Genomic DNA, 13,822 nt, shown 5'->3' with positions numbered 1-13,822 from the left:
TCGCAACTTCCACCCCTGAAAGTGTTCAAGGCCAGGTTGGATGGAGCTTTGAGCAACCTGATCTAGTGGAAGGTGTCCCTGCCCATGCCAGGGGGGTTGGAACCAGATGGTCTGTTGGTTGGAACCAGAAGGTCTGTTCCAATTCAAACCATTCTGTGATTCTATGATTTCTACATAGCCGACAATCTTCCCAAGGTAATTTAGATATTTTTCCCCAAAAAGAGATCTAATGTATGCAGTGAAAGGCCAGTTGTAGGACAGACAACAACCTGAAATTTTCTGACCTTCATCACCAATAAATCCAGAAAATCCTTCCAAATACAAGTGTGTAATGAATTGCACCAAAAAATTGATCAGATTAAGTTTATTTGCACTTCAGCTACATTATAGTAATATCTTTAATACCTTTAGTTTTGCTATAGAGGCAGGAATTTAATGGTCAGTAAAGACTTTGTGCTGCCTTAGAGAAGTCACTCTTGAGTAACTTTTGTGATTAAAAGCTCTGAATGTACCAGTGGTTCTCTAAAATGAATTCTCTTGTAGTAAATGAATCCTTCTGTATCGGATTCTACTGCACAGTACTGCATAGTCAGGGTAGGAACTGCTAAAATCCATTTCCAACTTGCATGTGTATGATGTGTCTATCAGGATGTAGTTGTAGGACAGGTTGCAATGGCTGACTAGAGTGCTGGTGGAAAGGAAAAAGAGTAAAAGAAGCAGGAGATGCATGAGCAGCTTTGACAGTTGTCACTTGTAGCAGTACAGACTTCTTGGCCTTGTCCAAAATAACAGCTATATATTGCTTCAAGTTCACAAGATGGTCTTCAGGAGGTACTTAATAGCTTTATCTTTTTTGGATTCATGCATGTTGTCTCTTCATAACTGGAGATTAGCTGGGGAAAATAATAAACATGCAGAGGGTGAAATAAACCAAAGTAGCTTATATTTTCAATTTTAAAATTTATAAAATATGGGTGAAAAATGTCATGGTTACAAGTTAGTGTAATATAAGTTTGTTTGTCTAGCAATACTAAAACCCTAACTGTAATGCTTTAGATGCAGTTCTGTAGAGCCTCTCACATGCTTACCTTCAAGCATATGTGTATTAAAATATTTTTAAGGAAGAGACACTGAGTAATGTTAATGACACACTACAACCCAGAAGGTTTTCTACCAACAGTTTCTTTTCATAGGTTGTTTCAGTCATTTCAAATAAGACAACTCTCAGCAGAAACCTAGTATCTGTTTTTCATAAACATATTCTTGAGGTAATTGCAGTGTGAAATGACATGTTTTCTTAATAATCAGGTTTTCTGTCATGCCATTTACATTTACAGTAAGATTGTAATTTCATTATAATAACATTCAGGAACTCATACTAAATGCATTTTTAAGTCTACTTTAACATGAGAAATGAAGAGAGCTGAGATAGAATTTAAGTTTGAATCACAGCCTTCTCATTTCTATCCAATTTTAAACATCTTCTTCAATCACTGTGGTTGTCTCTGCCATATTATTCGTCCCCTCACTGATGGCACAATGCAACCTGTTTTGCTTGTTTTCTTCAGATGAGCAAATGGGTTGAGAGGAGGCCACTTCCCTGCTGGTGATTCTACTTGTCCCAACAAAGTAGGAAGTACAGCAAAGCTAATGTGTCTGAGGTTAGTGAGGATGTTTTCCAGGAGGAAAGTGGGGAATAAGAGATTATGGAAATCTAGAGCTTTTCTAGGTATCACTTAATCGTAACTGTGAAAGATGACCATGTCCCAAGAGATGGAGAAGCGGAGGGAAGCCCATCACTGTGATTGCTGTTGTGGCTCCCAGGAGCAGGTCACTGGTGCTTGCTGAGATTGGAAAGCATGCTGGACATTATTGTGAAAAGGTGGATTCATCCTCAGTTATGTCCCATGTGGCAGTATGCTTTTTACCTGTATAGTTGTATCTATACATGTAGATATACCTATCTTGGTAAAACAGTTATATACCTATGTATCCTTTGGTTAACTATGAGAATTGGCAGAAGCTCTATGGCTCTATGCAGTTATGCAATGCTGTAATTTTATTTACCTTGGAAGAGTCTGCAGCTATTGGGATATTTTTTAGGACCTTCTGGCACTGAGCAAATACAAGCAGCTGAAACTGCAGTGACACTAAATTTACGTGAACAACCTTGCCATAAAATGTAGAGCCAGATTTAAGAGGAGGGATAAGAGGTAGAGCAAATAGGTTTTTTAAGGGAAGATTGTAAGAGGTGGAAGTTGTTTTCAGACTAAGAAAAGGCTGAGTGAAGATATGATAGCATTTTTTGTATTTATTACTTAAGGACTGATGCAGAGAGGTGAAACCGATGCATCTGTAGGTAAATTGTTCTCCAGTTCTACTGGGGATAGAATGGGTTTGAATCAAAGCAAAGGAATTGCAAGTTAGACATAGGAAAACCTTTCTAGCCATGAGGTTAGAGAAACACTGGAGGAGAATTGCCTGAGAAGGCTAGAAAACCCCTCCTATTGTGGAGATTCTGTGAACTTCTGCTAAGAATGCTTCAGATGTACTTAGTCCTGCGACAGAAAGATGGATCAAATGATCTCTTGAATTGCTTTATTTTCTGTTATTCTATACAGAGGTACTTTGTGAAGCAGTGCTGGTGTATTTAATAAATTCTCCTGCTAGCTCCTTTTGCTCTTTCTCGTAACCAAAAAATGCAAAATGTGCAATGTTTTTCAAAAGTCTTTTCTGCACTTAACTTTTATTTTGCTTCAAAGTGAAGGGAAAATTATTTCTACATAAAAATCTTGCCACATGAAATGGCCCTTGGCAGTTTTTCTTTCCAGTGATTCACTGATTCCCTTCAAGAAAAGACAGCTAGATAAAACTATAAGGATAACCAAAGCAATGTACATAGCAGCAGAGTAAGCGCTAAAATGTCATGGTGTGTAAGTAAAAAGGAAGATCTGGCACAGCGATCTGATACGTGTATCTGGTCCCTGCAACTAGTCCATGGTGAGGACGGAGGTTAAAGGCAAACAAGTTCAGTTTTTGTAGTGGTAGTGAGATCAGAAGTTAAGCTGCAATTGCAGACTTTTCATTAGCAAAAACAAAAGCCACCCCCCTGCTCTCTCTTATTAATACCTGTCCTCCTTGATCATAACATTACAGCACCTTGCCTTTGAATGTTTTTCCTTTTAAGTCATTCACTGTTCACCTTCTGCAAGGAAAAGCAGTATTCCTAACATAATCCTTATTCCACAAAAAGATAGCAAAGCAATTAAAAACAAAAAAGTAAAGACCATTTTTTCTATTTCACAGTAGATACGTTGAAACACAGCGTGAGAAAAAGCCTCTAAAACTGTGATTCCGCAACCATTTCTTTTAGTCTACTTTATGATGTAGCTGCAAAGATATTCATGATAGCCAGCAGAAGGGAGGAGGTGGTGTGAGGCTTGGAATCCGGATGGATATGGAAAAGGATGGACATACTCCTTCCCTTCACAATGGCCACAAATAAGCTTAAAATAGGGAATTAAAAATTCAAATAAATGCATTAGACCACCCTTCTAACTGCTGGTTACAGACCTAGAAAGACAACCTGATCTCTTAGCCTCCAGACTGCCAAATTTCCTTTAAAACAAAACCAAACCAAACAAACAACAAACCAAGCAAACAAAAACCCAGCACAACCATTCCTACTTTATTTCTTTCAAATTTAATTCTCTAATTTTAAAATGTCCTGTCAGCCTTGAATAATAATAAACATTAAAAAAAACCTAATAATCAGCTAAATCACTGCTAAATGCTATGTTCCTGCCATCTTTATTCTGTAGCCTAGCATTAAAAAATACTTTCTATGATCTAGACACTTTCTTCTAGCCTGTCACCTGTTTTCCTTCCTGTCTCTTTGACCTGGATGATTGAGCTCTAATAGCTCAGAGACATCCCCATGGTACTGCCCTAAACATGACTGCTTTAGTCAGATAACAGCATGTAAAAAAAGTATTTTTAAATGGTCAAGTAGTGAATGGTTTGTTGTATCTCTGTGCTCCATAAAATCATAATATTCAGTTTAATGACCACTGAAGCAGTAGTTATAAAATTGAGCATTTCCCTATCATCGCAAATACACATATATATGTATACATCTACACAGATTTTGTCATCTTCCCTGCCTTTGATGTGTAGCTCTAGTGTCCCAGTATCTTGCTCTGATCTTCCCAGCTGGCATTTAATAAAAATACAAGCATCACAAGACTTGGATTAAAATGCCAATTTAATTATTACCAGTTCCATTGGACATAATTGAATAAATCTTCCTGTCCCTGAAAACCTTCTAGATTTCTACATACAGGACTGATTTAAAAATTACCAGTAAGGCTTGTATTGTACTCAATTACTAGGAAGACTGTACTTTGCAAAAAACTTGCATCTTATTTCCAGTCTAAGTTAGTCTTCCATAACTGAAATGCTTTTTTATTTTTGTTTTTTTCCCATCATTCTTATTGCCTGGCCAACTGTATGCTACTAAGTGAGATAGTTGACAGAAATTTATTATTGCTATCTTTAAACTACCTTCATCAACAAGCACACTGAGAGCAATGAAATTTACTTTACCATAAGGCCACAGCGATATGCACTAATTCTATTAATCCTTAATTATTGATTGGATTCTATATTAACCATTCTATTGACTTTCTCTAGATCCGCATCATGCTCACAAGCTTCTAATTCCCTGGATTATTTCATTTATATCCTTAGGTTTCTTTAAGCCCTCTGAAAGCTGCCACAGTTTCCCAACAAGCTGAGAAAAGAAAATATGTATGTCCCCCAGCCAGCTCTTCTAAAAGAACTGGATACAAATTACACAGACTTGCAAATATCAAATTATGAACCTTAGTATCAGCTCATTCATGTCATTCTAATTATTCTTGATGTGGAAATATTTAATAGTCTCAGTTATACCCAACATCTGTGTCTTCCCAGATACACAACAGAAGTGCTTATTGATCTCTTTTTAATTAACTGTTACTAAAGCCAACATTTCCCTCCAGTAATGAATCGCTATCAGAATTTCTGCAGCTTTGGCATACTCAGGAAAAAAAAAACAAAACAGCAAAACAACAACTTATTGCTTTTATTCCTAACAATATTGGCAGTACCTTGTTCTTTGTATCTGTTTTTCTTGATTAAACTCCTGCATTCTTAACCTCTGGCTTATATTCAATATTACTGGGGTTTTATGCAATTCTAACTTTGTCTGCTTGGTGTTTTAATTAATATGATATTCCTTTTGAAGAAAGGTGGCGGCTTTTTCAAACAGGATTAGTGACTGAAGAAATATTCTTAATTAGCATTCATAGTTTTCTGCACTTCCCCTCCATCCCCTGATGAGCTTATGCCTTCCAATTGAATTATTTTAAAGCTGAAAATACAGTGGTTTGGATCATAGAATCATAGAATCATAGAATATTTAGGGTTGGAAAGGACCTTAAGATCACCTAGTTCCAACCCCCCTGCCATGGGCAGGGACACCTCACACTAAACCATATCAATCAAGGCCTCGTCCAACCTGGCCTTGAACACCACCAGGGATGGAGCATTCACAGCCTCCCTGGGCAACCTATTCCAGTGCCTCACCACCCTAACAGGAAAGAAATTCCTCCTTACATCCAATCTAAACTTCCCCTGTTTAAGTTTTAACCCATTACCCCTTGTCCTCTCACTACAGTCCCTAATGAAGAGTCCCTCCCCAGCATCCCTATAGGCTCCCTTCAGATACTGGAAGGCTGCTATGAGGTCTCCACGCAGCCTTCTCTTCTCCAGGCTGAACAGACCCAACTGTTACCTGCAAGCATAGTTTTTCTGAATGTAGGTTACAGGGGAGGTGTGAAAATCCAATAAGTACTTTATATGATTTATCTCAACTCTGGGCTAATGAAAAGTATGTACATAGCTGTAAATATTAATGAGAAATTAATTTGAATGAAATCATAGAGAATTTATTTAAGTCCAGAAAAAAAAAGTATGGGATTTTTGGGTTGGTTTTTTTTTTCTTCTTCTTTTTTTTTTTTTTTTTTTTGGGGGGGGGGGGTTGTTGTTTTTTTTTTGTTGTTGGGTGTTTTCTTTGTTTTGTTTTCCTTATTTTGGGAAGCCATCTCTTTTTTCCAATGCTTTGTGGAGGAGTAAAATTTTGAACAATGAAAGTGAGATGAAACATACACCTAACAGTGAATTTGCATCTTTTCAAACAGGTAATTCTCTAATGGATCAATGAAGGCCAACGATGACAAGTTGTGGTCAACAGTCCTTGAATGTGCTGATGGTTCTGCTTTCATTACTCTTGTCAGCAGGTAACTTTCGTACTTTGAATTTATCTTTCACCAGTATGTGCCACAGGGAAAAATTAGTTGCAACTTAATACTGGGTTCCTATAAAACAAACAAGATTGTTAACTAAGTAATACATAAATAAAGCCTCTTTGTATTTAAAAACTGGAAGCTGGAATTTGAAATGCAATAGAAATTTAAGAAGGAAAAGGTGGTGGGACACTGACATGGCAAAGCAGGCTGAAAATTTAAAAGAAGCAGTTCTGATACGAGCTAGTTTTTCAGCTCATCTAAAAGAATAAAGCAATCTCAACCACCATACTATCCACTTGCTTTGCTAAATAGCAATCTATTGGAAGCAGAGCAAGGTGATTTTATGCATACGCATTCAAGAGTATATAAGCATGTGAAGGATTGAACTTGGAACCTTGGCAGTTGTCGACGTGAATACATTTTAGATACAGTGTAACTTGTAATACGTTTAGATACAATGTAAATGTTACTGTAATACACTGTAACTTGAAGCACATTTAGCTACAATGTAACTAACAACATAATAATTATACATGTTACTACGATGTAACTTGTAATGCATTTAGCTACAATGTAACTTAACTATTATGTATATTTAAAAGAAAAAGGCATGACAACATGATATGTAAATATTATGTTATTTTCTTGAAATCTAAAAAAGTGGCTGGACCAGGGAGCAATTCCAGCAGTTTTTTTTCCTGATGCTTAGATCTGCCCTAGGTGTTTGCTACTAGCACACAGAAAGGATTTGTGCAGAAAACTGTCAGTTGTTATATTGAGAGTTAGTTGACTGCTGTGACTATTAGTTGTATTTATTAATCACATGTTATTTATGGCATTAAGGTTTTCTGTAATTGAGTGAATATTTTTCTAAAAAAAATAAAAATAGCCCAAATGGATTTGATCTTGTGAGTTTTTAACTGTAAGTACAACCTCTTTTATCCTCAATTCTTGAAGCACTTTTGATCCCAGAAGATTGTTTTTCCCATCACTGTTCCTTATCCACTTCTACTACATTGCATACCTAACCACCACACTAAAACCTTTACCAGGTATTATGTATCTTAAAGTATCCTTGTGCTCCAGAAAAAAGGTATTAGTACTTTGTATGCAGGGTTAGATTCTTGTCAATTAGTTCAAGTGTGAGTTTTGTTGTCACAGTCTCATTGCTTGTTTAGAAGCATTCAAGTTGATTCTTGCTAATGATAGGTCATTATTTGGCTGTAACTGCCACACTCCTTTTGATAACAGGGTTATAATATTATCAAGTAGACTAATCTTAAAACACTATTTTCCTTTCGAGTCCTTCCACTGACGCCCCTATGTATGGCTCTGTATCCCTAGTTGTGTAACTACACTCCTCCACTAGCAGAAGCAGTCACAGGGGTTATACCAGCTTCTTTGCTTTTTTCCCGGTTAAAGTCAGTTCAGAAAGTTATTCCCCTGGTTCATGAATGAAGTCAATTATTCAGGAAGACTTCAGTAAATGTATCCCAGTGATCAAACATCGCAAAACTTCTCCAGTTGCTCCAATCCCTTTTGTTCATTTCTGTTAAGTTTTTATACCTTTACTACCCTTTATAGGGGACTTCAACTAGAGACCTCCCGAGATCCCACTTCTCAACCGTTTTCCTCAAGATGATATAAATACCTATCTTCCAGTTGAATGGGACACTATGATTACATCCTGTGTGCAAATAAAAGTAGTCAGCTACTGATATATATACATACTTGTATATAGGCACCTATTCCTGATACAACCCAAACATAAACCAGTGTTTTGGGTTTGGTTTTTGTTTGTTTGTTTGTTTGTTTCTCCTCTTAGAAGAGAAGTACTGTCTCTGAAGTACTATTTGAAACTGCTGTTTCTATTGGAAGCTACTCTCTCTGGAATAATACGGACATGACTTTTAAACTGAGCTGAAATGAAAATCTACTGGCAAGACTCCTTCTGAGTTCTCTAGATTTAGACTTAAGTCTATAAGGTCATGCTTTACTTCCAAGTCTTTGATACACTAAGATTCACAGTCTTAATACTACATTTCTAAAATCTGTATGCATGGCTGGAAATCACACTTAACAATTGGAGGTATAACTTTCATTTGCTCCACAGACAGAATGAAAGTAAAGGCATGAGTAACAGAAAAGTTCCCAGGGCAGCTGTTCTCAAGAGTCCAGTCTTCATAGTGTTAGAAAAGGAGAGAAGCAGTGGAGCAGAGGTGTGGTCAGATACCAAGGTCACGGCTCGCAATGAGGTTGCAGTTTGGCAGCTTTAGCTGTGCGTTTAGGGAAGAAATGCACTTTTCTGGCTAGAATGATCTTGGAGCAGGGACAAATAAGACTGAAAAGAAAGGTTTCAGTTCAGAACAGGGAGGCCATGGCTTCATTTAAAAAAAAAAAAAAGATGAAATTGGATTGAGAGTACTGAAACTTCAGACTGATTTTATTTCAGTACCATAAATGGTGTGCATTTTTAGGATTTGTAAAAACTTAACAGTTGTAATAGCTGCATGGGAGTGTGAGAGGAGCAGCATGCAGTCATGCTAGATGAATAACCTTTCTGACCATTAACTCTTAGATTTGTTTTGCAGTAATGTTGATCCTTACATTCACGTAATGGATTGAAACACATTCATAAAAACAGGGATGACAGCAAGGCTTATATTAACAAGCAAAAATTGTCAGATTATTTGCACGTTACAGTATTTTTTCTTTGAAGTCAGAAATGAGAGTTCATAGAGCAGAATTAGCAAGAGGCTCTCAAATGATTGGCATAGTGTGAAGTATATTGCATGCAAGTGAATATTTTTGTGGATCCATATGGAAAGTTTATACAGACCAGCCGTTCTGAAAGCTTTGGGGCTTTAAAAATTTAGTAGCTAAATTAAAAATTTAATCAACATTATGCATATCCATAACTGTGAACACAGAGGGAAGTAACAGTTTGATGTGCACTGGCTGTTTATTTTTTAAGGTAGAGTAGATAAATACTAAAATGAGCTTCAATCAGTCATTTGAGGCATGGCAGACTATTGTCCTCTCAAAATTAGGAGGAACAGATACAAACATCCATATCACTGACCTGTTTAATAATATTTTTTAAAACTAATATGAGAATTTGCACTTGCAGCTCCACTTCAGAAACAGCTGCCATCTCTGCAACAGGCAACTTTAGAGCTTTTCAGGTACAATACTTGCGCATGTAGAAATAAGGCTTTTTAATCCTCAGGATTTAAGTAAAATTATTTTCAGGAAAAATACATTAAAAAACCTACTTTGTTTATTGGGTCTTTGATTCTCAGAGAAGGAAATACAGCAAGTAAAATTACACAGGTCACAATAAATTAATAGGTTTTTTTTTCACTGTGTACTAGGTCTGGATGGTGTGGGGTTAATTTTTTTCAGGGCAGCCCAAATGGTGCTGTCTTTCAGATTGGTGACCAAAACAGCGCTGGTAACACATCAGTAATTTAGGTACTGCTGAACAGTCCTTACACAGGGCCAAAGCTGCTTCTGTTTCTTATTGTGCACCCCAGTGAGGAGGCTGGTGTGGGCAAGAGCCTGGCAGGGGACTCAGCTGGCACAGCTGACCCAAAATGGCAGAAGTGATATTCTGTAACATGTAACAGTACGTCAGCAATAAAACTAGGTTGGAGTTCATCAAGAAATTGTTCAGGGACTGGTTTGGCTATCAGTCTGCTGGTAGTGAGCGAGTGCTTTGGCATCACTTCTTTTTTTTTGGGGGGGGGGGAAATGGGGGCTTGTTGTTGTTTTGGGGTTGTTCGGGTGGTTTTCCTTATTCATTTATTAAACAGTCTTTACCTCAACCTCCAAAATTTCTTGTTTTGCCCTTCTGATTCTCTCACCCATCCCACTGGGAGGGGGAGTGAGCAAGGAGCTGTGTGGTGTTTAGCTGCCTACCAGGATTAACCCACCACACACTCTCTACCAAATTCAGACTGTAACTCAGTCATCATGTTATGCTCTTATTTGTGCATTTATTTTCATCACTGACATACATTTTACTATATAAGGATTTACTTAGGGCATTTTGTTACAGACATCACTCCTCCTCTGACCTGACATTATCTTCATTCTCCTTTCATTCTGCAGTAATCCTTCCCCCAGTTTCATCCCCAAAGAAGTCTGGGGTTTGTTTTCCTTTTAGAATAGGCAAAGGACCCATCTAGAAATTGGGGGTCAGTTTCCATGTGCTGTGAAGAAAACCACTTTGTGGTGATGAGCAAGCTAAATTTCTTAGGGTACTATAGTCCTGTAGTGCATTCTTACAATACAGTCTCTCTCAGACCACTGAATAATTACAGAATTATTGATTGATTGATTGATTCAGAATTTCAGAAGTATTGATTGCTTATGCAACAGAAAGAATGAGTTTTAATTCTCATAAGATGCACTAGATGTGTATACAGGTCAGGTATAACCTTTCAGGACTGCTGTTCACCTGCGCCAGCTTAACAGTCTTGAAAAAAAGTTATGATTCTGTTGATAGCCGCATGATAAAATTTGTGTTACGCTCCATCTATCAAAGAAGAAAACTTTCTTCCGTAGGAGCAGCTGATATAATCAAAGTGCAGATACTCCAACTAAGAAGGTGTAAGTCAGGATGGCTAAAACCTGAGAACTGTCAAACTGATCAGATCAGTAATATTTTCTCTGTGGCTGCAACTGAAGTAGTACATACATTAAGCCATCTAATTCTGCTAAGAAATCTGTAGGTTCAGTGAAAGTTATCCTTCAGCTGGATATGGAGAACACCAGAGAAGGTGGGGAGAAAAAAAAACAAACACAAATGGTTCCTGTTGATAGAGAAGTGAGAAGAGTGGCTGATGTGCCATAGGGTTGTGCTGCTACCCAGAGGGACCTGAACAGGCTGGAGAAATGGGCTGACAGGAGCCTTATGAAGTTTAACAAGGGGAAGTACTAAGTCCTGCATTTTCTGGTGGAGTAACAGTGTCAGGCACCAGTATATGTTGGGGGCCAGCTGCCTGGAAATCTCTTTGTCTTTGTGGCTCCTTTAGTAGGATTACTGCCAGCAGGTCAAGGAGGGTGATGGAGCTACTAGAAAGAGTTCAGTAAAAATGTACCAGATGATGAATGTGACTGGAGCATCTCTGATATGAGTAAAGGCTGAGAGGGCTGGACTGTTCAGTCTCGAGAAGAATCTTACTAATGTGTGTAAAGACCTGAAGGGGAGATGCAAAGAAGAAGGACCCAGTCTCTTTTGTTTAGTGCTCAGTGACAGGACCAGAAGTAATAGGCACAAACTGAAACACAGAAGGTTCCCTCTGAGCGTCAAGTAACAGTTTTTTCAGTGTGAGGGTTACTGAGCACTGCCACAGGTTGCCTGGGGTGGTTGTAGATCTCCATCCTTGGAGAGAATTCAAAAGCTTCTGGGCAGCAGGCTCTAGGTGACCCTACTTGAGCAAAGGGGTTGCACCAAATGACCTCCCTTCTAACTGCAACCACTGAGGTTTTTTGAAACTTAATCCTGGAACACTTTCTTTATTGTTATGTTAATTAAGGAGGGGTGCAGGAAAATAAGTACTTGTTCAAACAAATATATGTTCATGTGATTACATGTTTTGAGGATTTTTCAATAGAGTTGGACCATGCAGATCCTGTTGCAAGACTTAGAGAGGGTTTTGGAAACCTAAGTCTAAAAGACAATTTCTTTGCTGATTATAGCATTCACAGATTTGGAACATACATTTTTTTCCAGGTAGGCCAAAAACACATATGTAACTAGTTTTCTCAGTATCTATCTTCCTTTAGAAAGAGCATACTCCTAGTACTTTCAGTTCCTGAATGAATGAATCTACAAAAGGATTTTCTCTTTTGTTAATGATGACAGATGTGTGTTGTGTGCATGCAAATGTGTGTGTGTGTATATATATACACACATATATATAAATGTAAAACATTTATAATGGTTTTCATTTTGTTTTGTGTTGTAGGCTCCCTCTATACACACAAATAAAGAAGTAATCTCCAAGGTCACAATCTTTAAAATTTTACTAGACTTACAGAAATAGAGTGAGAAATTCTTGAAATTAATGCATTTTATAAAATAGAGAAACAAAATGTTAGGAATAGCCTTTTTCAAGCAACATAGAAAGAAATAAGGATTAGATGGGTAAGGTGCATAGAAGCATTTACAGATCAGCAGGGGCTGTGCAGAGAGATTCAATAGAGTTAAGCTAAATCCGTGCAAGTCATTATTTGTAATCTCTTGTACTGGTAAATTGATACAAAAAAGCATACACCAAGTTACAAGGGTTAATTCTGTCAGTTTAAAGTGAATAACCTTTACTAATTGGTGAAACCTCATGAAGTGATCCATAGCATCACTGTGTCTTTGTTCTCTAATTAGAATAAAAACATTTCACTGCCAAGAATATTTAGAAGTGACTTTTATATTTCACTTTCTGTAGAGTGTAAGGTTTCTGGGTCTTCTGTACAGTACATGTAATCTTAAATGATGTCTTAAGGCCTATATAACATAAACTATAAATCAGTTCAAATGTTGGCAGAATGTGGAACCAAATGTTGTCTCTTATAAGGCTCTTCTGATCAACCAGGGAGTCATGTGTGGTTGCTTATGCTTGTACTAGAAGGGATCTATATCCTGCCCCTCTGCAAGCTTTATTAGCTCTTGAAAGCTAAGACAACTGCATGGCTTCCAGTTCAGAGCTGTTTGCAATCAGTAGGCTTAAAGTATGGTCAGAGAGCTTGCATCTGCCCACAGTCTTACCATGTAGGTGTAACCGCAGTGTGCCTGTTGCAGCACAACCATCAGCCTCAAGTCTGTTTTCAAGGGATATATATGGAGAGGATTCCACCCCCTCCCCCCCCCCCCCAAGAAAAGTTATGATGAAATCAGTGTGACATATTCCTGTAAAAGATGTTCTCAGAGATGTATTAAACACTTTATATGAGCATTTAATAAAGGAGAAATGTAAAAACTCCCATGAAGAGCTGTATTTTTTTAGTTCTATCTATTTGAAAAATCAAGGTTGTTCAGATCTATTACGCTGTTTTGTAACTACTATTTTTGGCAGAATAATCCTTATCAAAGAATGACCTTTACACTAGAGAAGGTATTTTCTGTCAAGAACAGTGACTGTAAATCAAACTTTTATTGCAGTTTTTGCACAGACTTTTTGATTTTATGAAGTCATCCCAGGAGACTTAAACATGGACATTGTTGGTGTTTATGGATATCCATATATTTAGAACAGCAGTATCAAAGCGTTTCTCTAAATATTTTTGTGTTTACTGACATAGAGGGCATTTCTTCCCTTACAAGGACTAATAGTAATCAGAAACAGTTACAATTAAACTCAAAACAAGAGGTGAAATATTGTACTCTTTTAATACTAAATATTATAATGTTGAAAGTTCTGAAACATTCCTGTTTTTCAGAAATCAGACAATTGTTTAAGCTTAACCAA

The 13,822-nt window shown here is 37.4% G+C and overlaps 1 protein-coding gene across 3 annotated transcripts in view; it reads left to right on the top strand.

Moving 5' to 3' along the window:
* The window catches only part of SHISAL1 (shisa like 1), an 80,560-nt gene that overhangs the window by 28,271 nt on the left and 38,467 nt on the right, over positions 1-13,822 (top strand). For all 3 annotated transcript variants that reach the window (XM_062634897.1, XM_062634896.1, XM_062634894.1), the window contains exon 2: positions 6,243-6,341. In XM_062634897.1, coding sequence (XP_062490881.1) covers positions 6,275-6,341 — 67 coding nt within the window. In that variant the 5' untranslated portion in view covers positions 6,243-6,274. The remainder of the gene's footprint in view (positions 1-6,242; positions 6,342-13,822) is intronic.

Source organism: Pezoporus occidentalis, unplaced genomic scaffold (assembly GCF_034315485.1).
Source record: "Pezoporus occidentalis ecotype Australia unplaced genomic scaffold, CSIRO_AGI_Poc_V1 ctg44, whole genome shotgun sequence".
NCBI lineage: Eukaryota > Metazoa > Chordata > Aves > Psittaciformes > Psittacidae > Pezoporus > Pezoporus occidentalis.
This window is presented reverse-complemented; position numbering and strand designations above follow the sequence as displayed.